The 24,972-nt window shown below is 39.0% G+C and overlaps 1 protein-coding gene across 3 annotated transcripts in view; it reads left to right on the forward strand.

The window, feature by feature from the left end:
• Positions 1-24,972, forward strand: part of CREB5 (cAMP responsive element binding protein 5) — a 254,317-nt gene that overhangs the window by 177,668 nt on the left and 51,677 nt on the right. For all 3 annotated transcript variants that reach the window (XM_071561003.1, XM_071561004.1, XM_071561005.1), the window contains 2 exons: positions 2,402-2,528; positions 4,651-4,761. In XM_071561003.1, coding sequence (XP_071417104.1) covers positions 2,402-2,528; positions 4,651-4,761 — 238 coding nt within the window. The remainder of the gene's footprint in view (positions 1-2,401; positions 2,529-4,650; positions 4,762-24,972) is intronic.

The following is a 24,972-nucleotide window of genomic DNA, read 5'->3' on the forward strand; positions in this document are numbered from 1 at the left end:
AGGAGCACTGAATCTGCTTTTCATGCTCTTTTGACCCTATCCTAATGATTTGTCAGTCATCTTGTGTGAATGAATACTGTAAGTGACCAGCTGTGTTTAAGTGGATGGTAGAATGGACCAGGGTCTGTGTAGTTTGAGTATATTTTCTGAGCTCATTTTTTCTGCACTGCATCCTTTCCTTTTACACCACCTCCACAGCTACCCAGGCTTAACCTTGTGCTCAGCTGACTGTGGAGTCCCCTATCCCAGAAGCTCATTCATGCTTCCTTACAGTACTTATTGCACTTTCTCTCAAGATTATGCCACACATTTGGGAGACGTTTTGAGGTTTTTTGGGGTGATAGGAAGATATAAGTATTCCTCTATCAACAGATAACCAAGGAGGCATAGGAAGAACTCATTGTCTGTATCTGAGATATGTTTGTTACTTCTTCAGGGTTTCTTTTTTTTGCTTCTGAATAAGTACTGTATGTGTCTGGGAAGACTTTTAAAACATCCCTCAAAACACAGGCTTTTTCTCTCCATGAAGAAACAAGACAAAAGGATGGGTTCAGTCATGTGCAGCTGCTAAAGAGAGGACAGCTGAGGGCAGAGGGGTGGGAGGAGTAGGATGTCTGAGAATGAGGGAAATGGCAGGGCAAGGACTTTGAGGTGGCATTTGTTAGGACAGAAATGTTTCTAGGGCGACGGGATTGAAGAGAGGAGGGTTGAAGGACTAGAAGTCCAAGGGTGGGAAATATTGGGGAGTTTAAGGGGAAAGGGGATTAGGTGGTTTGAACTCTTGGCGAAAGAGTAGACTTGTAGGTCGGAAGAAAATGGTTTTGCCATCAGACAGGCACCTCCACTTTTGTAGCCTGGATGTGGTGTCCTGCATACTGGATGCCTGTGAATCCCATTACTCACAGCCTTTGGACTCTTTGCTTGTTATTAGATTACTGGAAGTGACAGAGAAGAGGTGTATGTATTCATGATTGCCTGTACCACTTATAGTTGGAGGTGCAAGATGTAAAGCCCCATAATTTGGTGTGACACAGTTCAGATTGAGTGAGACAAACAACTGTCTTCCCCCTTGCAGCTCTAGGGCTATGACTCTGCTTCCCTGACTATGTCAGCCCAGTTTTGAGTCTTTCATGGCTGGCTGTGTATTCATAACTAAAGCAAAAGATGCTTCTGCCAAGGCTGAAAATCAACTGTGATGTTTAGAGGCTCTAAACACCTTAGACCTTTCCCATGCTCCCCCCTGCAGAGGCTCTTCAAGCTCACATACTATGCCCCCTTCTTTCCAGTCTTTCTTAACCTTAAGTGATAACTCTCCTTCCCAGACAGTGTAAACCATGTGTTATACTGCAGAGCATTCTGTTCTCTGAGAATTTAGTGTACCTGCTTGTACTAGCAATGTTTGTTGAGGCATTATACATGAAAACTTTCTCATTTTCAAGCTTTTGGAAAAGGTAAAAAGTTATACTTACCCCAAACTTCAAGCAACCTTCTTCAAAACTAAAAGAAACCAACCAACCAAACCCAACCCAAATAACGGGTTAATTTAAGTAACTCCCAAGACTACATTCTTAAAGGCTATTTTCAAAGCGTAGTTTTGTTTAATCCATTGATTTTATGATTCTTCTTTGTGAGTGGGCCTTCTTTCTCACGTACACTCTTTTCCTTGTAGTACCTAAGAAAATCCTTCTAAATATTTTGAACCCCTTTTGCCAAAGTGGCTCACTCTGCTTTTTTATTGTCCATATGTTTTGCTTTTACAAGCTGCTTAATCTGAATGTAATTTTCCTAATTTTCTTTCTATTTTTTCCCCATTTTTCTGTTTCCTGGTGACATGCTAAGTGGTAAAATTAGTAACCTTGCTTTGGAACAAAGGCTTGGTAGAGTTTCACAGGATAGAATATCAAGAGATGAAATACTCCTTTTAGAGTAGTTTATTTACAATTGATAAGATTTCTAAATCAATTTAACAGTGGTTAATTTTCTGTCATAGCCTGCAAAACTATTATCCAGATATTTTTGTTCCTGAGGGCTGAATTTACAGCGGTGCACTGATGTGGTATGCCAGGAAATTTTCCTGCTTTGTTTGCAGAAATCTTTTGCTGGGCACTGTAAGATGCAGAGGTGCATTAGACTGAGACCAGCTGATGCATTTACATTCATGTTATATCTGATGAACTATATTGGTACTTTAACTGATAAATAGCAGAAGAAATGTGATTCATCTGCTTCTTGAAAACTTAATGTTCCACTGATTTAAGCAGGAAAGGACAAATCCTGGATTGGTTTATCTGTGCCTGCTTGTCTAGAGTTGCCTGTGCCTAGCAATGGCTGGCATGGTAAGGCTTGTTTTGGTCTCCATAGCCCATGACAGCTTTCTTTAGTTTCTTTTCTTTTCTTCTAGGCCTGTCCCAGGTTCTCTGTCTTCACTACTGCACCTACACAACCGACAAAGACAGCCTATGCCTGCCTCTATGCCTGGCACCCTGCCCAACCCTACCATGCCAGGATCCTCTGCTGTACTCATGCCTGTAAGTTTTTTGCTTTGGATGTTTTAGAGGCGAGAAAGGTTGGTTTGTGTTTGATTCAATCTATGCAGAGGTGCAAGTCTGCTGCATTTTGTAAAAAATCTAAGTGTAATGCATTAAGGAAGCGGGACCTTTTTCTGTGCTTCATTTTATGGAAGAGTATTTCTGATGCAGTTAGCACTATGCTAATTAGTGTGAGAGTGATTAGGAGCAGTTGACACAAGACTACAATTTCTGATTCTCACACTTGGCCATGTAGGTGAGATTAGTATATTTGTGCTGGAACAAAAAGATTTTTCTGAATTCGGACAAAACTGGAAAAGTCATTTACATAAATTATATCAGTGAACTCTAAGTAATCCTCTTGTTTGCAGGAGATAACCAGTTAACAAGAAGTAAATGTGACTTACTTTTCTGGCCTGTTAACTTGCACCTATTTAGAATTAGGTCATGATCACTGCTCATCTTTCACCGATTTCTGCAGGGATAGGAAAATTTCCCATATTATTATGGAGCTAAAGGGATGCTTTACAGTTGCAGCTTCAAATTCTTAAATGATTTTAACAACCTTTTCAGTATAAGACATTTGGGCAGGTTAGGGGTGGAGATGAGTAGGGATGACATGGGGAAGAAAGGATGGAGAAAGGAGAAATTTTTGTGTCATTTCACTGTGCTCAGTTTGAAAGACAGTCTGGGAGCAGTTAACCATGGGAAGGAGGAAAGCATTGCTTGTTCTGGGTTTTACTGCAGTAAGGGAGACACTCCACAGGAATACAAAGATTCAGGTTTGGTTGCTATTCAAGCAGTCATTATTAAGTTAATAATTAGTAACTTGTCTATAAAATTCTCCTGGAATATCGACCAGGAAGTTAAAAAAAAAGTCACTGTGGGAGTTTTTTTCTGGCGTGATTCCCAAGTAACCTGAAATGGAGCAAACATCTAGCAATGGTGTCAGTTCAGTTGCTTCAGGCTGCTGCTTGAGAACCCTTTGGGCAACTTTACTTGCAGATGAGCAGGTGTGCTCTGGCTGAGAGCTCCAGCGATGTGGGCTTGGAAGCAAACAAGACCCTGCCAATGCTGGCTGCCCTAGCTGCAGCTGCTGCCCACAGCCCTCCTGGAAGGGCTGCAGGGGAGATGAAAGTAGGAGCTGCTCCTACCCCATGGGCAGAGGATAAGAAGCCTTGGTAGTGGCAGCTTCTCCAAACTGGTGGGCTCTGGGATATTGATATCTCCCCAAGGCCCAGCACCAATTCTTCCAGGCATCACAGAGGGTGGGAAACAACACCTCAGCAAGGGAACACAAAAATAGCTCCCCTGTTTGGAGAGGTCAGGTGGTTTGGAAAGCTGCTTCTTTGCAAGAGTGAAAGATCGGGAAACTGGCCCAAAGCATTTAAGATGCTCAGCTCTGACTGAAAGCAGCACCATAACCCTGCTTACCACACCTGTCAATGCCGGGCAATGTATGGAGCTTGCCTCTTTTTGGGGAACACATTTCAGGAAGTGATTTTATACATGATTTACTGTCATTAGGTTTTTTGAAAATTGTATCACTCCTTCCCTGCCAGTGACATTAGTTTCCAGAAAGGGCTCTGAATAGCCAGGAGGAGTTCTGCTTTGTTTTTTTGCTATCTCAGCAGTGCATGAAAGCTTCCCTTAGAAGACATATGGAAAACTCTTCTCATCTGAGTAGTCCGAGTGAAGGAAAAAGAGCCAACTTCTTTTCCATATGCTTGAGATTTTAGATTTTTATTTATGCTTTTAACAAGCTAAGTTGGGCTGCACTGGTAGGGGAAGCTACAATTTTATACAGTGATGCTTTTAAAACCACTCAACTCTGAGTGTTGTTATACTGAAAGGGAGAAAATCATTACAAAAAAGCACAAGCCTGGGTGGCTGCTACATTTGTTTATTAAAGAACCCCTTTCTTTATAATTGGCTGTGAGTTTTCAGGGCCGATTCTGATGAAACACACGCCTGTGTGCATACACACATTCAATTCATGACACAGATTGTTATTTTTCCAGTCATGACTTGAAGAAATAAAGCTGAGTCCGTTTAAATAGAAACTGAGAGTAAATTCTTGCAAATGTCTCCAGATGTTTCAATTTTTTTTTTCTTTTAAAAGATGGAGCGACAAATGTCAATGAACTCCAACATCATGGGGATGCAGGGGCCGAACCTCAATAATCCATGTGCTTCACCTCAAGTCCCCACAATGCATTCAGAAGCCAAAATGGTAAAAAGATAATTTTTTAAAAAAATAACTGTATTTTCTCATGTTTCTCTTGCATACCCATTACCCAGACAGTGGGGGATGTAGCCAGACACTGCTTACTTCATTCTTAGTCATACGTTATACTCCTTTTTAATATGCTGCAGTAAATTGCCTTTGTGTCTATGAACTTTCAAGATGTTCCTAGCCCTGATTAAACTCTCGGTGAGAGAGAACTAAAGAGTGGGCTGTCTGATCCATACTGTGTTAAATAGGATTTTTGGTACACATGAGTAGAATTTAAGCAAATAGCCTGTCTATTTCTTTAATGGTGTCTGTGCTCTACAACTTGACTTAAAGAAAATTGTCAGTCAAGAAAGACTGCAGTAGAAAGTGTGTGCTGTGGAGGGAGTGTACACAGTCCTCATTTTTTCCAGATAGGAGTGTGGTGTGTCAGAGTAATGGCAGTGCTAGGGAAGCACACCAAATAATATATGTAAAACTGTGATATTTTCTTTTTCTAGAGTGCAACAAAGGTGTTGCCATCAAAAAAGAAGTGTCAGAATTTGGACAAACATAATTAATTTTTACAAGTCAAATGTCATAACAAAAAAACAAAAAATTGTTTTTAAAGTTGTTCTGCATCTTACAAGGTCAAGGCTTCTCAAGCATATGAAATGGTATAGGATTAATGTAGGTAAACTAAAGTAACTGGGCATTCCTAAGTTTTCCCAGCTTTATATGCACTTTTGTGAAGGTATTCAGCACTGGTATCCTTGGAATCAAGTTCATCAATGTAGAAATACTTGGGCTTTTTCAGTTTTAGAACTGCCATTTGCTGACCAATGGAAATACGAGGACAGAAGTTTTTAGTTTTAAGTCTGTAGGAGTTTTATCCTCTCAAGATATCTCATAGTGTAAAACAGCAGTAACTTCACTGAACTTCTCTCAGTGGCATTTCTCCCAGGTAAAACTGTCATTAATGAGAAAATGAAATCAAGCTGACAAAGATGAAGCAACCACATGTGTTTATATGTTTCTGCTTTGCATGACTGGTACAGCTTTTAAAGCTGTTGTCATCTGTCCTGAGGCAAAGAAAAATATCTTCTTGTCTATAGGTATGGTGCATGCAAGAGACTCAGGGCTAAGAGCAACAACATATATGAGCTTATTCTACCTCTGTTTTCTTAGATTGGATAGATCATGCCTTCACCTCACTGTTGGTCTGGGTTAGGCTGTTAACCCAGCCTCTGCTAACACTCCGTCTAAAACCACGCTGCGTAAACATGCAGCCAGTTGGCCAGAAGAAGAACGATAGCCAAAAACGCTGGCTCCCCCAGCCAAGGAAAACCTGTGGTCAAGAGTTCTCTCTGCTGTACCACGCAGTGACAGTGACATGCCAAATGGCAACAACATCTGCAGCAGAGCTTGTTAAAAACTTTTTGGACTAGGCAAGTGTTTTTTCAATGCAAGTGTAGCTGAGCCAAGCTAAATACTCCTTGACCGAATAAATCCAAAACTGGCATCTGTTTTGGGGACTAAAGGTTCTGTAGTTTACTCTCTTCCAGCACCCCCTGCCTCTTTTTTACTGGAAGTGTGAGGCTACTTAAGAACAAGATTAAATTATTGGTGCATATGGTGAGAATTCTGTGTTTTAATGACTGAAACTCTACATTAATACAAATTAGTTTTTAATCTGTGTAAGCAGGTTTTGTCCCTAACTCTAATATATGAAGGCATGGTTCTTTCAGACAGAAAGAGCTATTGGTTCCAAAGCACAGTATAGAGAACAAACAGCGCCTTTGCTTCTCAGGGGATTTTTGCCACTCTTCCAAGGGTGGAAAAAAATCTGTACACATTAACTCTTAATAGTGAGAGGTAAAATTCAGAGCTCTGGGGCCTTTCTTCTTTTCAAATGCAGGTTGTTTTTTGTTTTAATATTCTATATTTCTATATTCTGTTTTTATAGTTGGTTTTGTTTGAGCACGCAGGTCATGTAAAAAGCCTCTTTGTTTACACACTGCTTTGAGCAATATAAATCTATTAACAATACTCTGCGTGAACACAAATTAGAAAAAATGTAGGAAACATTCAGAGCAAACTTATTTCTTATGTGTAAGTTCATGGATATTAAATCAGAATCATCTGTATTACAGCCATGTTTGTTCTTATTATTAGCCATTTCACTTTTCTTCATGCTTAAAGCACAAGACTACACATACTCTGGTGACTTTTTTTAAAAAGTAAAAAATGAGGGTGCTTAGTACCTTACTGTACTATGGCTGCATTAGAAGGAACTTCAGATTTCTCTGGATTCTGCTAATGCTATTACTGCTGGTGTGTTCAGAATGTGTGTGTCAAACACTAGACAAAGTCATCTAAGATGTTTGCAGCTAGTTACTGAAGTAACTGGAGACGTCTGGGAGACTTTGAGACTGATTCATCGGGTGTCCAAATCCATGGGAGATGGATCAGGTATTTTTGAAGGCCTGTATGAGAGAATGCAGGATGGGCTCCTTTAAACTTAAGACCCTGATGTAAGAACAAATCTTTCTGGCTTCATGAAAGTATGTACTTGAGCAATGCAAGCACAATTTGGTACGCAGCAGTCATAACACCATTTTTGTTGACTAAATTTGCCTTTGTAAAATGCATATGAATAACTGATACTAGTCTGGATGCTGTGTGATGCCAGGTGTTTTAAAGAATGCAGATAGGCGGCAAAAGATTCACATCCTTGATTGGTTCATAATTTGTTTGTAGTATGAAATGGAAGACAGTCTGATAAATATGTACATTGTCTGATACACAAGCACATCTACACACACATATAGAATATATACTGCATTAATGTAATGTTTCTATAATAAGCAATTTATTTATCTATATGTATTTTAAATCAGCTTGTATTACCTGTCATTTATGGAAAGCCACAGTCTACCACCCAAGATGCTCATTTCCTGGTTTAATTTTTTTTAGGAGAATGTTCCATCCAGTATTAAGGTATTGTAGATGACATTCCAGAACTGATTTAATTTATCACAACTATCTCAGTTTCCCTCACAGTGTGCCTCTCAGTTGGGTTATCACCTAATGCTTTAAAACTGTCCTAATAAATGAGTGAGTGAACATCTAAATCAACACTGCTTTCTTCGTAGATTCAGAGCTGAGTGGATAAAACCCTTATGTGGCCCACCAAAGACACATTGATTTTGTATTAAAATATGTTGCATTGGAAAGAGGAGGAAACATATACCTCTTACATGTATGTGGCAAAAATACATCGAGTAGCACATGTAGCATATTAAGATGTGGTTCAGTAGGCTGAGAGTGTTACGGGGTTGGAATTGTTGGCGGTATCTTCGCCTTAATATGCTGCTTATATCCAGTTTGGTTTTGCAGTTTCAGAGTATTGGAGGTTTTAGAACTTGGAAGTGCAATACTATGTGGATTACTGGAGTGAAAGAACAACAGTATGCACTGAGCTGCTGGAAGCCTCTATGACAGCAGGTCTTTTCGATGGAGCTGATGCCTCTGTATCTGAATTTTGCAAGGCATTGATCTTTAACTATCAACATTTATGACCTCTGAACAGAGGTGTAAAAATCAGGCTGGCAATAAAAAAAATTGAACTCAAAAATACAGTTTTTAATTTGACCTGTTATTTTTTTTTTACCCTTTCTATTTGCCACTTGCGGGGTATGTAGTTTTATAAATTTAAATAAAATGTAATATGTGTAGCTTGCCTATACCTGTATTCCTGACAAAATCTTATGGGTCTTTAAAAAAGAAAAGAAATTGTTTCTGTATCAGAAGTGTATAGGACTGTAGGCTATTGTTTTTGCCTTGTACGCATTACTAGGTTCAACAGTAATAATAAAAAAATCATTTTTAAAGTGTCTATCAGATGAAAGACTGAAAGCATAACCAGAAAAGAAAAGTAATAAATCAGTAGCTGCATGTTCCTAGTTATAACAGTAAAATAACTGAACCTCCTAATTCACCTAAGAATGTGGGACAGCTTTGGCAGAGGAGGAGGAGAGAATTGAAAGAAATTGCAGTGACTCAGTTGTCATCAGCACTAATTTTTATTCAACTTAATGAGAGTTAAGGGTCCAGATCCTACTGGTGACTCTGAAAACCCTGGTCCAAGCATCACTCAACTCTGTATCCCAGAGGAAAGGCTGGACTGGCTGTTGGGTCCTGGGTGCATTTCATATGTCTTTAAGACAGGCACAGCTTGCTTTCCCCAGAAACACAGCATGTCAGCCAAACAGGAAAGGCTCAGCTACAAAGGTGGAGGACTTTCATCAGATGCAGATTGGTGTCTGAGTTTGGATGGAGTCCTCTGCTTCTGCTTCTTTTACAAATAGCATGCATTTCCGTGCTGGTTTGCTGTGATGGTGCAACTGGTGCAAAACCGAGAAACAGCTGAAGTTCTTACCTTGGCTTTGCTTTGGTACTTAGCTCAGGTGGTGCAGCAGCCACTGGATGTGGAAATGAAGAGTTCTGCCCTAATAGTAGTGGTGTGCTGGGACAGCCGGTAGCCTTGGGAAGGACATCCCTCAGGGTTTCAGCTCTGGGCCCAGGTCTGCAAGATTTCCATACTGATTTCAGGCAAGACTGACCTAGGCAGTCCAGGGAGGATCAGAGCGACTGAAACTCTAGATTTATCTACTTAACACTTCATGACTCAAGATACTTGGTTAAACAAAATAAACAGTTTGAAGTCTAGGTTTTCCTATCAAGCTTGCTGGGAAAGGAGTCGCTTTAGTAGGGCAGTGTGCAGAAGGAAAAATTTTGCATCTCTGCAGAGCTTTGAACAGCAGTTGCTCAAATTGAATGAGAATGAAAGCAGCATAAGAGGAAAAAGATTGTGCAAAGCAAAGTCTTCCAAAGAAAAAGTGGAGTTGTGATGAAATTTCCTGAACCAGTAACTGAGAAATGTTTTCACAGAAGGGACAGTTAAATAGTTAAAAACCACGGTGCTTCTGAAACTGTTGACAAAGCTCACTATTCTGAAATTGTATCTCCTGTTATGTTTGTGCTTATGTTTTAAAGTTCCCAAAGCCAAAGTTTTAGCGTGCTCCTGAGTTGTGCTTTAAAATCTTCCCCGGATAGTAGCTTTGCCTGCAGACAGTGTGCCTTGCTGTGGATTAAGGTATTAATGTGGTGGGTGAAGCTAACCATATTGTTTTGTTTACTGAAACAGGACCTTGTACCCGTCATGCCTAAATTCTGGATTATGAACTAGACTGGGTAGGAACTAATTCTTCTTAAGCTGTCAGTGGCTCAGTACTCACTAGGGGAAGCAAGGCAGCTCAGTTACTCATAGCTGCTGTGAATATGTGCTGAATATCTGATCTTGCTTCTCCCGAGTGCGTACAAATTGCGTTGCTTGTTGCAGGCACAAGTTGTAACAATTCCTTGCATTTTTCTTTGTTTGTGTCACTTTATCCTGTGGTGATCTTATCAGCAATATTTCCCTAGAAGAACTTGGATTTTTATTATTTTGTTTGCCTTGATTCAGCTGGGTGTTAAAGTGACCTCTCTTTCTCCCCCACCCACCAGCCCTCACCCTTTGTCTCTGTTTCTCCACCACCCTCTCTTTGCTCAGAGGACTTGCCATCTTTGTAAATTTGTTTCTCTTTCTCCTTTTTCCTCCAGTGTCCCCCCTGATTTTGTAACCATAGCAATAATTAAAAACCATCCTAATATTTGCTTGCTGTAGCTATCATCTAGCCCAGTACATGAACTGCTGCCTTTTGTATGTAATAAGATTTTGAAACTAAAGTCTGATGCATCCGTATATGTAAGGTTTACTTGTTTGGTGTTCAACTGTCCCCTAAAGAAAAGATTTTGTTTGTGTAAAGTTGTGTGTTGCTGGGCACGGGGGCAAGTAAAAGCAAGTCCTTATGGTAATGAAGCCAGGGAAAAAGGAAATTGAAAAAATAAAATCAAGGTTGCATTACAGGCCAGTTCTGCTTCACATAGATGTATTTCAGTCTTTCACTTGGAATATGTACAGCTTTCATTTTCCAAGATCTGCACAAGATCTATGAATAATGGAAATTGTTTTGCACTTCAGGCTGTTGCACATTAAGCCCAGTGTTTGATTAGGATATGCTAGTGCATCTCATGACAAGTGATGGGCTTTGGAGTGAAGGAGATGGTGTTGAACACTTTAACAGCCCCATATTTTAACCACCGAGGACACGAGAGCTGGAAGCAGAATTCTCATGGCAATAAATCTCTTCTTTATGAACAGGCTTAAAAAGCATTTTCTAAAAACTATACAGTAGCTAATGAAGCAGTTTATTAATTATGATAGCCTTCCTGTGAGATAAATAATTTCAGATGGTTGAACTGAGAGAGAAAAGTGAAGTGACTCACTAGGGGCTGCACAATTTGTCAGTAGAAGAGCTGAAACAAGCACAGAAGAGTTTCTGGCTGCCAGTTCCAGAACACAATTTTTGTCTGAGAATAATTTATGTATATTTTTTCCAATTTGATATTAATATTAATAATATCGATATTATTGTTGAAATACATTTTTTTCAAGACTAGGGAATGAATGGGAAGACTGAACTCCTCAAGCTTACAGGGGGTGCAGGCTCAAATTTAGGATTCAAATCCAGTTGAAGGTGATAGTTTGTGTCTGGATTTAATGCCCCTGAAATTTCCTGAACTGTTGTGATGAGATTTCGGCTCAGAATGACAAAAAATTAACTGATCTTCTGAGACTTCTGTCATCCAAGATGATGGAAGTCTTGTGAGATCAGCTTCCCTGGCATCATGGCTTTCACTGAAATCTCAGGAGAGCACTTACTTTCACATAATGTCAACCATATCCAAATCAGGACTAGTGAATAACCCTGTAGATCTTCTGCTAAGATCACAGGCATATTTGAAACACTGCTACAAGCTGTGTGCAGTCTGAGGAAATGTTAGGACCATTTGTTGTTTCTTCTGTCAGATATGGCCGGTGACACTTTTCAGTGGTGGGAGGGCTATATACTGTCTTCCAGATGTTCATTAGTACAACTTCTCTTATTTATGTTCAGAGAAGTATTAAGAAGGTCATTTATAAACTGGGACAGGCTGGGTGTCCCACCCTGGAAACATTTACACAGTAAACTTTGCTCTGCTCTGGTTTTTACTAGTAAATTGCTGGCCAGTAAAGTTTATCTGAAATTTTAGTGTATAAAATCCTATGAGTAATCTTCTCAAATGTGCTCTGCAGTCAGACTGTATGGGATGTAGCATAGTTGGTTGTGTCCTCTGCACTCTGTATCCTTTTTATTTTACAATTACTGCATAGCCCACTTTACGGTTCACTCCTCCCCTGCCCCCACTCTTTCCCCAGGGAACCTGAGCTCTCTCTACTCAGTGTGTTTCTCGTGTGCTGAGGACACAATGCAATATCTGCTTTAGATAGTTTTCCCTGTTTTAAGTAATGTATGTTATGAAGAAGACAGTGAAATCATTGACATAGATGGAATATTGCAGAGGCAGGGGTAACATGGACTTTGATCAGCTAAAAATGAACTGGCATGAACAGATGAAGATTTGACTAAAAGACTGTTAGATTTTTTAGGTAGGGAATTCAATTCATGCAAAATCTTCCACTTATAGTCATGGATGTGATTTTTCCCCCTGCCATTTAATGTATTAAAATCACACTGAAACCAACTCATTGTCATATTCTAAAAATTCTAATATTTCACATTCTACAAATTTTATTTTAAGATAGTATCAGATTATTTATTTAGTGACAATACCAGTGTGGAAGTATTTTAATTTAGGATTATTACCTTCATTATATAATGTTTTCTTTCATGAAAGCTCGGTGTTAAAATAATGTTATAAAAAAAGAAAGCTTTTGTAAAACACTAAAAGAGTAGTCAGGATTCCTGTAGCTTTGTTGTTGGAAAATAGTTAGAAGAAAATACCCACCTTTTTACTGCAACTCTTCTCTCCTCTCCATTTCAAAATTAGTTTCAAAATGACTGTTCAGAAAGGAGACAAGCCCCATAAGCAGCTTAAAATAGAATTTTGTGATCCTCTAGCTTTAAAAAATCAGGGGCAAGATTTTTGGTACAGTTACTTTTAAAATTTATCCCTCATCCTCAGCTGCTGTAAACCTGTGTAAGTTGACTTCAGAGGAACTGCATGGTTTTTGCATCAGCTGAGGCTATAATTTATACTTCTGAATCTCAAAATTTCCTTTAGACAAGCTCTGGCCTTTCCACAGTTTGATACTACCAGGTAAGCTTTTTGTTTACTTTTACTTCAATATTATTTTTTAAAAAATCCTTATTTTTTATTCTACAGAATATTCAATAGACTACATACATTCTGACTACAGAGCACATTTTGGAAGATTATTCATAGCATTATATACACTAAATATTTAGTACATACTTGCCCTTTTTGCACACTGGTGTTTTCAACAGCTCTCCAGAATCTTATATGTACTTCTTCTGACTTGGTTTTTCAACTCTGCTTCCTATAGGTGTTCATTACATCATATTTAAAGATAAATTATATACTCTAAGCCCCAAAAATATCAGGAGATTTTTATAATTGATTCATCCTACCAAACAATCATCAGGAATTTTGTGACAGGTATTGGTACCTGTCCCTAATGATTCATAATGAAAAATTGCCATATATTTCTTTGAAACTGATGGTTGATTCATGTTGTTATATTTAGGCCACATTATTCTGGAATGTTTAAATTATACTAAAAGCCACCTCTGAATACACATGTGCAAACATCAAGTACATTTTTAGTTTCCCATCTGGAAACACATATAAAGTCCAGGACTGTTTTCAAGTGGCAAGAAATATTATTACATTTTTATTATGGTATTTCAGTTCACACTCATACTAATATGAAAAGTTTAGTAATGGCATATCCTCAATACTGCCCTCAAATGCCAAGGTTACACATGAAGTCCAATGGGATCTAGCAAATGTTTAATCTCTTATTAAAGCCCAAAACCCAAAATAGACTTTACTAGACCTGTACAAATTATTTTAAATTATGTAAATATTTTTAATATGTCTGGCTTCTGACAGAACACCACTATACACTGAAGTATGACATTTTCTGTCCTGTGCCAACTTTTTGCTTTTTTTTTTTATTTCCCAAAATACCTAGCATCATTACTGGATTTGAGTGGAGTCTGCTTTATGTGCTGCTTATGGTTCAGGAGAAATATATGTAAAGAGGATGGACTGTGTTCTCTGACTGTTAACAGAGGCTCTTTAGCATGAGGTTAAGCGTGAACTTTGTTTTGGCTGCCAACATAGCAGTCAGGAGATACCCAGGATAAGGGTGGGGGAAGTCCTGAGCTGCTTTCCATCTAATGGACGTGTGCAGCTGCTCTGCAGGCTGATGTTGGTGTGCAGTGTGTCAGGGAGAAAACTATGTATTTGGAGTTTTGTAGCAGATACTGCTCTAACTTCATCTTCTAGGAATTTTTTTTAAATTAAAAAATCCTGCCGAAACATTAATATCTGGATGTGTACAGAATCTGGACTTTTGAGTACTTCATTTAAATAACAGGCAGTGGTCGGTGATAGTAACAGCTAACAATCTGAAGAGCTCCAGGTTTATTGGTCAGATGTTTGCAGGTGTGCATGTTTGTGCACGTGCCCTATTTTGGGGAGAGGTCTGTGGATTTGATTTTTTTTTTCCTTCTCTATTAAGTGCAGTTTTGCTGAGCAACGATAATCTTATCTATGCCTATTTGCCTAACTTTGTCCATCTGTTTATTTGTGTATTATCTTGTATTAAGAAGCCACTTTTCTTGAAATACTTTAAAATGCTGACGAACAATAAATATCTGAAAATCCACTCACTAATGTTTAGAGTGACTACTGTTTGCACAAAGAATAAGAAATTTGTTCAGCTACATCAACTTGCAGAGGCTTGTCAGTCTTCTAAATCATGTTAGTGGTGGATTAGTTTGATTGGAAACTTGATCCAAGCAATGTTTGCATTAGTTGCATACAGAGTTCCCAGAGGTACTCTAGAGTTTATGTGAAAAATGGTATATAACTGCATCAGTACTGAGAATTAAAATAGGAATAAATTGCCCTTGGTGAAATTTGTGGTTACTGGGATTGTTTAAGGATATCCAAATCTTTCATTTAAATAAGGTAGCCTTGATCTCATTTTAAATATTTTAGAAAGTCAAACTTCCCTTTCTACTACACTTAAAATTCAAGATGTTTTTATGCTAGTCTTAGTAAAACTGGTATATGTGACTCATAATGTTAGTTTAATACTGCCCACAAAAATCCAAATATCATAGCTATGACTTGTAGTACCCATCCAGTGTGTGCTTTCCTCCTATAGGAAGAAAGCTATCCCTAGGGCTCCTGATCACTGCAGGCTGAGTGATGACCATCTGGATGAAGGAGCTCTAAAATTCCTCTCTTTACTGGTTCTGATCTTTGGTTTGTTCCCTCCATGGTGGAAATGAGATCATCATGAATGTGTATTTCTCTGGAGCATGTAGGATATTTCTGCAGGGACTTTTAAGGTCTGAAGCAAAATTGAAGCTCTCTTGAGTTGCTTGTGTGAAGGAGATGATAAGCAACCATGATTAAGTCTTGGATGTCTATAAAGAGATGCTGTTTGAAGAATTTAAATTCTGTTTAAAAAAATCTGCTGTAGATTCCGTTGAGCCTCCTGCCAGTTACAGGACAGGAGAAATCATGATGTGCACGTAGTTGGAAATGGCATTTGCCTGAAGTCGTGTGATGCCTGCTTGTCAATCTCTATCCTTTGTTTCTCAGTGGGATTTATCACCACAAGTGATGGACCTACATCCACATTAATGGTAACAACACTGTATGCCAGGAGCTCCCTGCAGAGACCTAGGCAAAGGGGAAGGAGAGGAACCCAGCAGGACCTGTCCAGGCTCCAGGCCCTTCCCATGTTGATACCGAGCTGCCATACCCAGTGAGAAGGGGGGGTCCACAGCCCTGGTGCTCCTGAGGTGGAGGAGCATATGTGCCATCCCTGTGGGAGTAAAGCAGGACCCCTTCCCCCACGGTGTTCATAAAACACCATGAGAGCCCAGTTCTCACTGGCAGACATCTCCTGACCCTTCCTGAGCCTTGGCATAGCGCAGGCAGGCCCTGGTTTTGGCTTTGCTTTCCATGAGAGCACATGCAAGACAGCCAGCGGTGCATCCATGTCTCTTTGGATGCCTCTCTCTTTGACAGAGAAAGCCACCCAACCCACATCCCCAAGTCCCTCTCCTCTTGTTTTACACACCCAGTAGGTAATGTTAGCATGGTATCAGTGAACACTCTACCTGTCCGTTTGAATGCCCATGTAGCATTTGATGTATCTCCCATAATAAATTATGTACTTCAAGGAACAATAGCAATAGCTGAGATTCTTGAGACAAGAAGAGTCACGTTACCAGAAGTACCAAAAAGGCTGATTAAAATTAAATCGTAGCAGACAACAGTTGCGTTACAAAGGAAGGCTCAGTTACAGTCAAATCACTTTCTTTACTAACCTCTGACTTATTTATTTTTTCTGCATGCTGCAGTCTGCATACTCTTTCTGGTTCTAATGAGCATTAATTGATTAGCTGGATCTATGAAGAGCTTGAGCACTCGTAAGTACTATCCCAGTGGGTACACAACTAAATAGTTTATGAGGTAATTAGTATTTTAATGCCTTTTCTAATGAACCTTTTCAGTAATGAAATCTCATGAGAACATTATTGGTTCATAGATATTTCTTCAAACAAAACAGAAGGTAAGCTAATGCTATTAAGAGATTTTAAAACTAGTTTATAAAATGGTTTTAGTAACTTATTTTTGAATACTTGACTTGGTTCATTTTACTTTACTTATTAAAAAACCCATCCTAATTTCTCCCACTGCTATGCCTCTTGCACTCCTCTCTCCTGACAGAATTCTTACACTATACTGGAATTTCAAATAATTGGGATAATTTCAGAGGCTGCTACATGATCTCCTAAGCTCAGCTGTAAGTAAATAATACCATACTGTCTGGACATGTTGTTTCAGATGTGTTCTCATCCTGGAAAAAAAAACAACTCTGTGCCTGGCTGCACAGTGCCTTGGATTTATGACTGTGTCAAGTTTGAGAGAATGACCAACCTCTATAAAGCTTTTCAATGTCAAGCTGAGCACTATTCTGCAGGCTTGAAAGCAGCACAGAACTTGTAACCATACAGGCAATTTTACCTCACCACCTTCTTCTGCATTGTTGGATATATTCCATTTTACCTAGGTTTAACCCACTGTGGGAAGGACAAGTCCTGTGCCTTGAATTTTATTTTTCTGGTACCTAAAAGGAGACATTTGAAAATGGTTTTTCTGGGAAGTTTTTCAGTGTAAGAGTAGATCATTTTATCATTGGCCACAAGGACTGTTGTTTCTTTTTGTGCTCTGGAGATCACAAGATATCAGCAGCTTTTATGTTCTCATATCTTAGGGCTCAGTTCTTCTAGCTAGGAAGTGGCAGTCTTGTCCTGAGTGGCACTTCAACTGCAGTTTAACAGCAGATAGAAATGTGGGGAAACAGCCTGGGCCAAACAATGAAGCCCATTTCATAAATTAATTTTACATCATCTAGGTGATGTATGCCTTGAAATTCTTTAGAAACTTCATTTTGAGTCAGGGATGTTAAAATCCTATTTAACACTAGAAGCTATAGGAGTAAAATTGTAAGAAATACCCCTATACAGATCTCATTACATAATGTAAAATGTAATGCGTCTAATTCATCCTTGGGGTGTCTTTAATCGTGCCAGCACAGTTTTGCAAAGAATGGATTTAGCCTAGGGACATCACCACCATAAAACCTCACTGTCTTTCACTGGTTTGTCTCTCTGTCTCCAAAGCTTTACTGAGACATGTCACTGTGCTATATTAATAGCCTAGTCCTTGTTAGTGACTCTAAGTAGTTAGTAATATCGGTGTTATTTTCTTCAAATGAATATGAAAAGCTACGTTTTTATTTAGGGTAACCCTAAAAGCTTCCTCCAGAACACAGAGAAATGGTGACCATTGACTTCATGTGACCTTGCTTGCAAACCATGCATTAGCAATGCTTAGGAGATGAAGACCGCCCAATGCTGACCACTGCTTTCCATATTGCCTGCCATCTCCTCACCCTTTTGCAGCACGAGACCTAACTGCACAAGCAAGATTAATGCCTCCTGTGTCAGCTTCTAACAGCACCCACAGAGTCTCGGGCTCTTAGTGCTCACCTGTGAGGTGTGGTGGAGCACTCTGTCAAGGCACAGTCCAACACAGTTCTAGGATGGAAGCTAAACATCCTGATCTGTTCCCTTGGCTAAGATATGGCTGCTTCTTGTGTCCATCTTCATGGTTTGTTCAATATGCAAAATAGATCAGATTTGCCTTCAGACGTGAGTCAACCCCCCCAACCCCAGCTGTTCTGAGATCCTCTGCATGGTCAGCAACCTGACAGGCTGTGACACACCAGTGCCCAAAAAAGAAAGTTCAAGTGAGAAGATGCACATCAGGTTACCAGCCCAAGAGTAGAGGAAAAATATCCTCAGAGAAATATTTTGGTTTCCATTTTGGAAACTTCATAGAGGGTGTTTCTGCTCTGTATTCAGAAACTTCCTTAGAGGAGAAATGACCTCTCATCTCTCTGAGGGTAGGAGTTCCTAACTGTGTGTCTTTCATGGCATTTGGACTTTGCTAAGTACTAACGGAGTGCAGTAAGAATTAAAATGGGGTGGTGGGCAGACCATTTGCCAGATGTTGCATTTCATTTGGTAACATTTCTTTTAAACTTGCTACAGGCTGATGTTGTTTTCCTTACATTTTAAAAGACTCTGTTTGTTTGTACTTCCTGAGTCATCACCTGTATTTGCCAAGACTATATTATATCTAACTAAAGGTGTATTATTGATGCACTGTGGCATGCACAAAGCCTTTCTATGAACTTTGCTGGACATGTGGTCCTTCCAGTTTAATTTTGCTTCCTCTCTCTGCTCCTCAGCAAGTCCATGCTCTGGGCTCTGCTCTGACAGTGTGTAAATGCTCAGCAGGCTTTGACACCTCATCTGCTTAAAAGCACAGCTTTTTCAGCTTCTTATGTGTTTAGATCAGGCCTCTTACCTTTCATTCTAAAATAACATGTATATACATACTCTTTGGTGATTGTTACAAGAACAGTGGAGAGGTAGGCACTGAAGAAATGTCTCTATTAGAAAAACCTGGAAAGAGCAAATGGCATTTAAAAGAAAGTTTGTCCCTTTCTATTTCTTTCTTCTTGTGTATACCATGAGATCATGATTAATGGCTTTGGTGATGTTTGGAGGGCAGAAATCACTTGTGTGCTTAATTCAGGAAGACCTCTGAATTGGCAGGGCCCAGGGGAACCAGCGGCTCTGGGTTTGGAAGGTCCCATGATGTCACCTCATGTGGCCACAGAGGATACAGCTAGTACTACTTTAGGCTTTATTCTTGGATAGCACTAAGGTGTATGTGTTTTTTTGCAAACACATTAATTCTGCCCTGAGCAATGGAAAGATTCCCCACCCTCAGGGGAGGCTTTTTAGGGTGGGGGGAATCTTAATGTGCAGAGCAGAGGGCTGTTGGGACTGTGCACGCAGAAGGACAATTAGAGAGGATTCTAGACTTTGCAGTTCCACTTCTAGTGATGCAAACTGAGTTCAAAGGAATGGGAACCTCTAAATGAAGTGTGCTTGAAATAAAGCTACTACAAGATAGAGAAATATACACAATAGAGAAACAGGATATCTTGACACTTATTCATGGCTTTCCTGGGGTGTCTTGGACTATAAACTCACTGCTATTATGCTAGTGAAACCCTAGATTCCCTGAGGCCATAACTGGTACTGAAATTTAACTTCTTTTGCTTTGAAGAAAGAAGAGAAAAAGTAAATGTATTCCAGTAGTGTAACTCCTGTCAATCCCACACATAAAGAAATATGAAAAACACATAATTTAAGAAATTATGGACACTCTCATAATTTCATGGCAATTTCTTTCCAAATAACATGCGTTTTGAGAATATATGTTTTCTGTGTAGAAGGAGGAAAGGAGTTGAATGCATTCTTCAGCCTATTGTTTCAGTAAAAGAAGATGCAATGGAAGACATGTTGGATAATCTGTCTGATGTCACTGATGAGCTCTGCAGAGATATGCTATCTCTGTTTTGCTTTAAGCTAGATGAATACATTCAACAGGTATGTGTAGTGTAAGCATCATATTCTCAGGACATCTTATTTCCTTACAACCTACTAATCTTTAATTCAGAATATATGGCTCAATTTAGATAATGTTTGCTTATGTTTACATATTATGCCTGGCTAATTGAGGACAGATATAAAGTGAAATTAAAATACAGAGTATCCAGACAATAAACATCCCAGTTCACGGTTAGACTGTGAGTCTTTATCCTTCTTCCTAGTGTGATTTCAGAATCTAATTAAGCCAATGCTCAAGGAGTTTGAGGATCCAAGCCTTAAATTGCTCAGTTGAATTACTTTTTCCTATCAGCATGAGCTTAAGTGTCAAAGATAAATTTACAATGAGGGACTAATGTTTAGGATGAAAAATATGATATAAATTAGACCACCTCAAGCCAGAATAAACTGTTAGCTAACAACACAAAGTGCAAACTGGAAATCTAGGAAAGTACAGTACGTCTTACTACAGGGTTGCCTATTTTGAAGAAGATAGAGCAAAGGATATGCCTAAATATCTGCATTGGTTTCTGGGAATATGCTACTTTTTTCATGTAGGTGTTATTTTCATTACTGAGTAGGAACATTTCTTTTCCCACCTGTCATTCACAGAAAATTGTCCCAATGCATTTAAGGGGATAGGGAACAGTTTGTGGCATATAATTTAAACTAAGTAGGAGGAATATCCTAGTTATGTGTAAATAATGTAAAAATCAGAGATGTCTTACATGGTTAAGAAGTTAAATTTCTTTATGAATATCACTGCTTTATTTCAATAACAGTGTTATTCATGAGCAAAATAAAAAAGATTTCTGAATTTGTAAATGAAGCTGAAACCGTGGAGGTCACAGTATGAGAGCCACCCTGAGTACAATGTCTGAATTAATCTTTGCTTCTTGCACAGAAGGCTGGAGCTGCCTGCCAGAGCTAATGAATGGATTCTGACTCTGCCACATTAGGCTATTACCAAATACAAAGGCTGGTCACAAATTATAGTTTGTCTGATGGCTTCAGATATAAGCATTAGAAAAACAGTTGCTCAACAATAATAATTAGTTAGCGATAGAGGCAAGTTTTACAGATTGCTTTGGAGTACTGAAGCAAATGTGACTTTCTGTGGGAAAAAACCTGTTTCCTGTCTAGTCATTCATAAAAACCAAAAAAAAAGCACTTCAGTTACATCTCTTCTAAAGGTGAGACCAAGCCACAGCATTTCTACAAAACCCAAATAACCTCAGTTTTTACTGCAAACACTGTAGTGTTTTAGAGCACTACTTTTCCTCAATTATACAACAAAAACAACAAAAACAATCTTGTTGGAGAGTTGTTGCTGGCTTGAATTAGCATCATGCTTGCACAGATACAGGGCTTCACTGAGTGAATTCTTTCTAGCTTAAACCTTAACAGTTAAATTAGAAGAAAACTCACAACTGGCTCAGAGTAGCTCAGCAAATCATCAGGCACCCTGGGCTGCTGAGATGCTTTCGTTCTTTAGCAATGAACTCATACCTTGGACTTTTGTACTCTCGGAGAGAAGAATCTGTAGTTCAGAGAACTGCTAGAAACAGGATGGTTAAATGAAGCCCGACAGTAAGCAATTCGTGTTACTGAAGCATGTCATTGAAACTTGGCACAAGTGCTGGGTCGGAGCTTGTGCTGTGGAATGGCTCTAAGTGCTTGTCATCCCATAGATACTGCTGCAGATGTTCTGTACTGTCTCCCCTGTTCTGCACTGTGTAGGAGAGTGAGTACAAGAATAAGTCTATGCGTTTCCATTTGTTTGATTCTGAGTTTTCTATGCTTTGGTTTCAGTAGCATGGCTATCAGATGAATGAGGTTGAATCCGTGCCAGGAGAGATGCAAAACAGCCCATTACTTCATTGTGTGGTTGTTTTGCTTGTTTGTTTTAAAAGTTTGCATGTACTAGTGAATGCAACGGGTGATAGCATCTAATAATTGTAGTGCTGGCAGGAGCAATGCAAGCTTACCCACACAGCCTGCCAACGTACCTCTAGTCTGGCTTGCAGCACCTTTTTTTCCCAGTGTTTGTCCTGCTGCCATAGCACAGACCCAGAGAGCAGCTTTAAAGTACTTAGAACTGATGTATGCAGGGAGACCACAAAATTAATTTTCCTTTTGATATGATGAGTTCTGCACTACTATGTTGCTATATCTTGTGCCAAGGTACTTAATAGGGGGTTCCTGCTGTGAAAGTCCTTGTTTGCACTTTTGCACTGATGCAACTAAAGGGAAATTATTCCCTTCCCAAGCTGATCATTCTGTGAAAGATTTTGAGAGGGATCTGCCAAGAGCAGAAAGTATAAATAGATTAACAAATGCTGGTAATCCCTGCATTGTGGAAAGATGGACTTGATCTCTGTATATTTGCAGGCTTGTGTCAGTAGTGCAGAGAAATGTAAGATTGTCCTGCAGAGCTGGTGATAGTTTCAATGCATATAGTTTGTTTCAGTTATTGCCATTCTAGAGTTCCGAGTATTAAAGGTATGGTGCCCTTGACGTGCACTCAGACATGGTAAGGACTTCAGTGGGGCAATCTGTAACAGGGACTTTTGTGTTCCAGAGCCACAGAGCATGGTTGGCAATTAAATAATCAATTGTTTTTAAGGATGGCTTTACCAATGCTAATTAAAATACCTTTAATTACTAAATTATCTCATTAGTTAAGATAAATCTCCAGATTATTTTCTGTTTAATAGGTTGCTAGGGATAACTAATACATCTATATCTGTAGAAGTGTTCAGTGAGATTGCCAGGTTTTTTGAAAGATAAATAGTTTTACATGCTTCAGAAGTAGACTCCAATTGGCTAAGGAATTGGCCAAGTGCTAAAAATGTGACATCATTCTTGGCAAGTGATAAAGATATATTTTTGTTAACAGACTCTATATAAAAAGTACACTATACTACTTCTAAGCAAAAATCTGTGTGTAACAATAATGAAAGGTCTTCTAGTCAAGAAAAATTTTTAAAAGAAATGCAGTTTACTGACCCATCCTATGTACAACAATGTATTTGTTCTTCAACATCCTTTTTTTAATTTAAATGTAATTAATGTGTATAACATGAATACTTTTGAATCAATACCATTATTTAGCAGATAAATGTAATTTTTGCCTTTTAATTCTTCCATCAAATCCATGTTTGTGTAATAGACATACTATAATTGTCTTCTGGAGTCCAATCACATACTTTCAGCAATTATGTTTTAACTTAATTCCAGTGACTGATTAAAACCATGTGTATTCAGGTTTAGATAGATGTGCTTACTATGGGATTGTTAAACCTGCAGAAAATGTTTTTAATAATCCATTAGTATTTAATTAGCATGCAATAGCTGTCTTATTAAATCTAAATTAAAACCTTATTTGAGGCACGTAATTGAAAGTGCCACTGGGTAAAATCTAATCTGTCAGGGATGAATTTACATGGAATAACAATGCTAGATTTTTCTTTTCTGCAGTTTTCAGGGTCTTCCCAACATTTGCTTAGTCATCACAGTGGAATCTTGCAACAATCAGTTTTCTGCAAGTGCAGCATTTAAAATGTGTTTTGAGTCAGAGTTGTCATCTTTAGAGAGTTCAACTCAATTTGAAAGATGATTCTTTGGGTGAAAGATGAGGAATTCTTAAACCTTTACCAGATGCCAAAATGCATATGAGTGTTTCCCACTGGCCAGTAAAGAAGAAGAGATGGTTTGGAACACTCATCACATGGTCGGGCGTCCCTTAGTGCCTCAGCATACCCTGAGAAACGTGAAAGGAAGAGGGGGTTTTGTGACCCTATCTCTTTATACCAGAAAAGTTATTACCACATGTTGATATGTATGAGGGGTCAAGCAACATACAATAAAATTAGACTATTTACTGATGTGATGCTTTTCATTGTTCCAGGGTAAGAGTGATCCATAATCCATCCAGAAACAAGGATTCATAAATGCTACTGGTGGATTTGCTTTCGCAGGAAAGCAGAAGGAGTCTATGTAAATTATCAAACCACATTGCTTGTAAAATTCTAAACATCATTGGTTTGAGAGTAATAGCTCATTGAGTCCCTGTAAAGATGTGTTTAATTAACTGGCCAACAAATTTATAGCAAAAATCTCTCAGATCTGCTTTGCAGAGTCCAAGTTTGCTGTTCCTTTTTCTCCTCATAACCCCATCCTTTCTTGACAGTAAGTGGGAAAACTGCAAACACAGGAAATACAAGATGCAAGAGCTGTAATTAGCAGGTGAATCACAGGAGATAATTTTCCTAGGATATTTTATATTGGTGCTTACCCACTGTCACCCTCAGTCTGCATTGAGTGCTAGACTCTATTGACATCAAGGGGTCTCATCTGGGAGCTAGCCATTATCTTACTTATATCATTATTATTAACTTGATCTGGGCAATGTCCTCGTGAACCTGAGACAGTTCATCAGATTGAGATTTGGCAGTAAAGGATGGGGTAATTCCAGATGTTGATGAGGCTGTCTAAGGATCCAAGGCTGTGGTTAGAGAGGGAATAAAAGATTACCAAGGATGGAGAGCAGGGAGAGGCAGCAAAATATTTTGCTGATTCCGTAGACAGTGTTGGCCAGAAACGCCTAGAGTGTTGACAGACCTCAGTTCCTGAATTGTGGTGGACAGTTCTGCCCCTTCTCAAACTGCTCACAGGACAGAAATTCAAATCTTCTGTTTTTATTAACATGCTGGGGAGGATGACAATAAAAAAAAACATCAAAGAAGGATGGAAACCCTCAAAGAAGGGTGGAAACTTTCAAAGTGAAAGGAAGACATTTGAGAGTAATCGTATCTATGGGCAGAAATGTAGCCTTTGAGGGAGGACAAGAATTTGCAAGGACATGCATAATGCAACAATTGAGGTAAACACAGAAAGGCATCAAGGCTCATTTGTAGAGGGGCAAAGAACATTATGTGTCCAGTGATGGGGGCAACCCCTACAACTACCCAAGACAAATTAA

The sequence above is a fragment of the Pithys albifrons genome, chromosome 7 (genome assembly GCF_047495875.1).
Source record: "Pithys albifrons albifrons isolate INPA30051 chromosome 7, PitAlb_v1, whole genome shotgun sequence".
Lineage (NCBI taxonomy): Eukaryota > Metazoa > Chordata > Aves > Passeriformes > Thamnophilidae > Pithys > Pithys albifrons.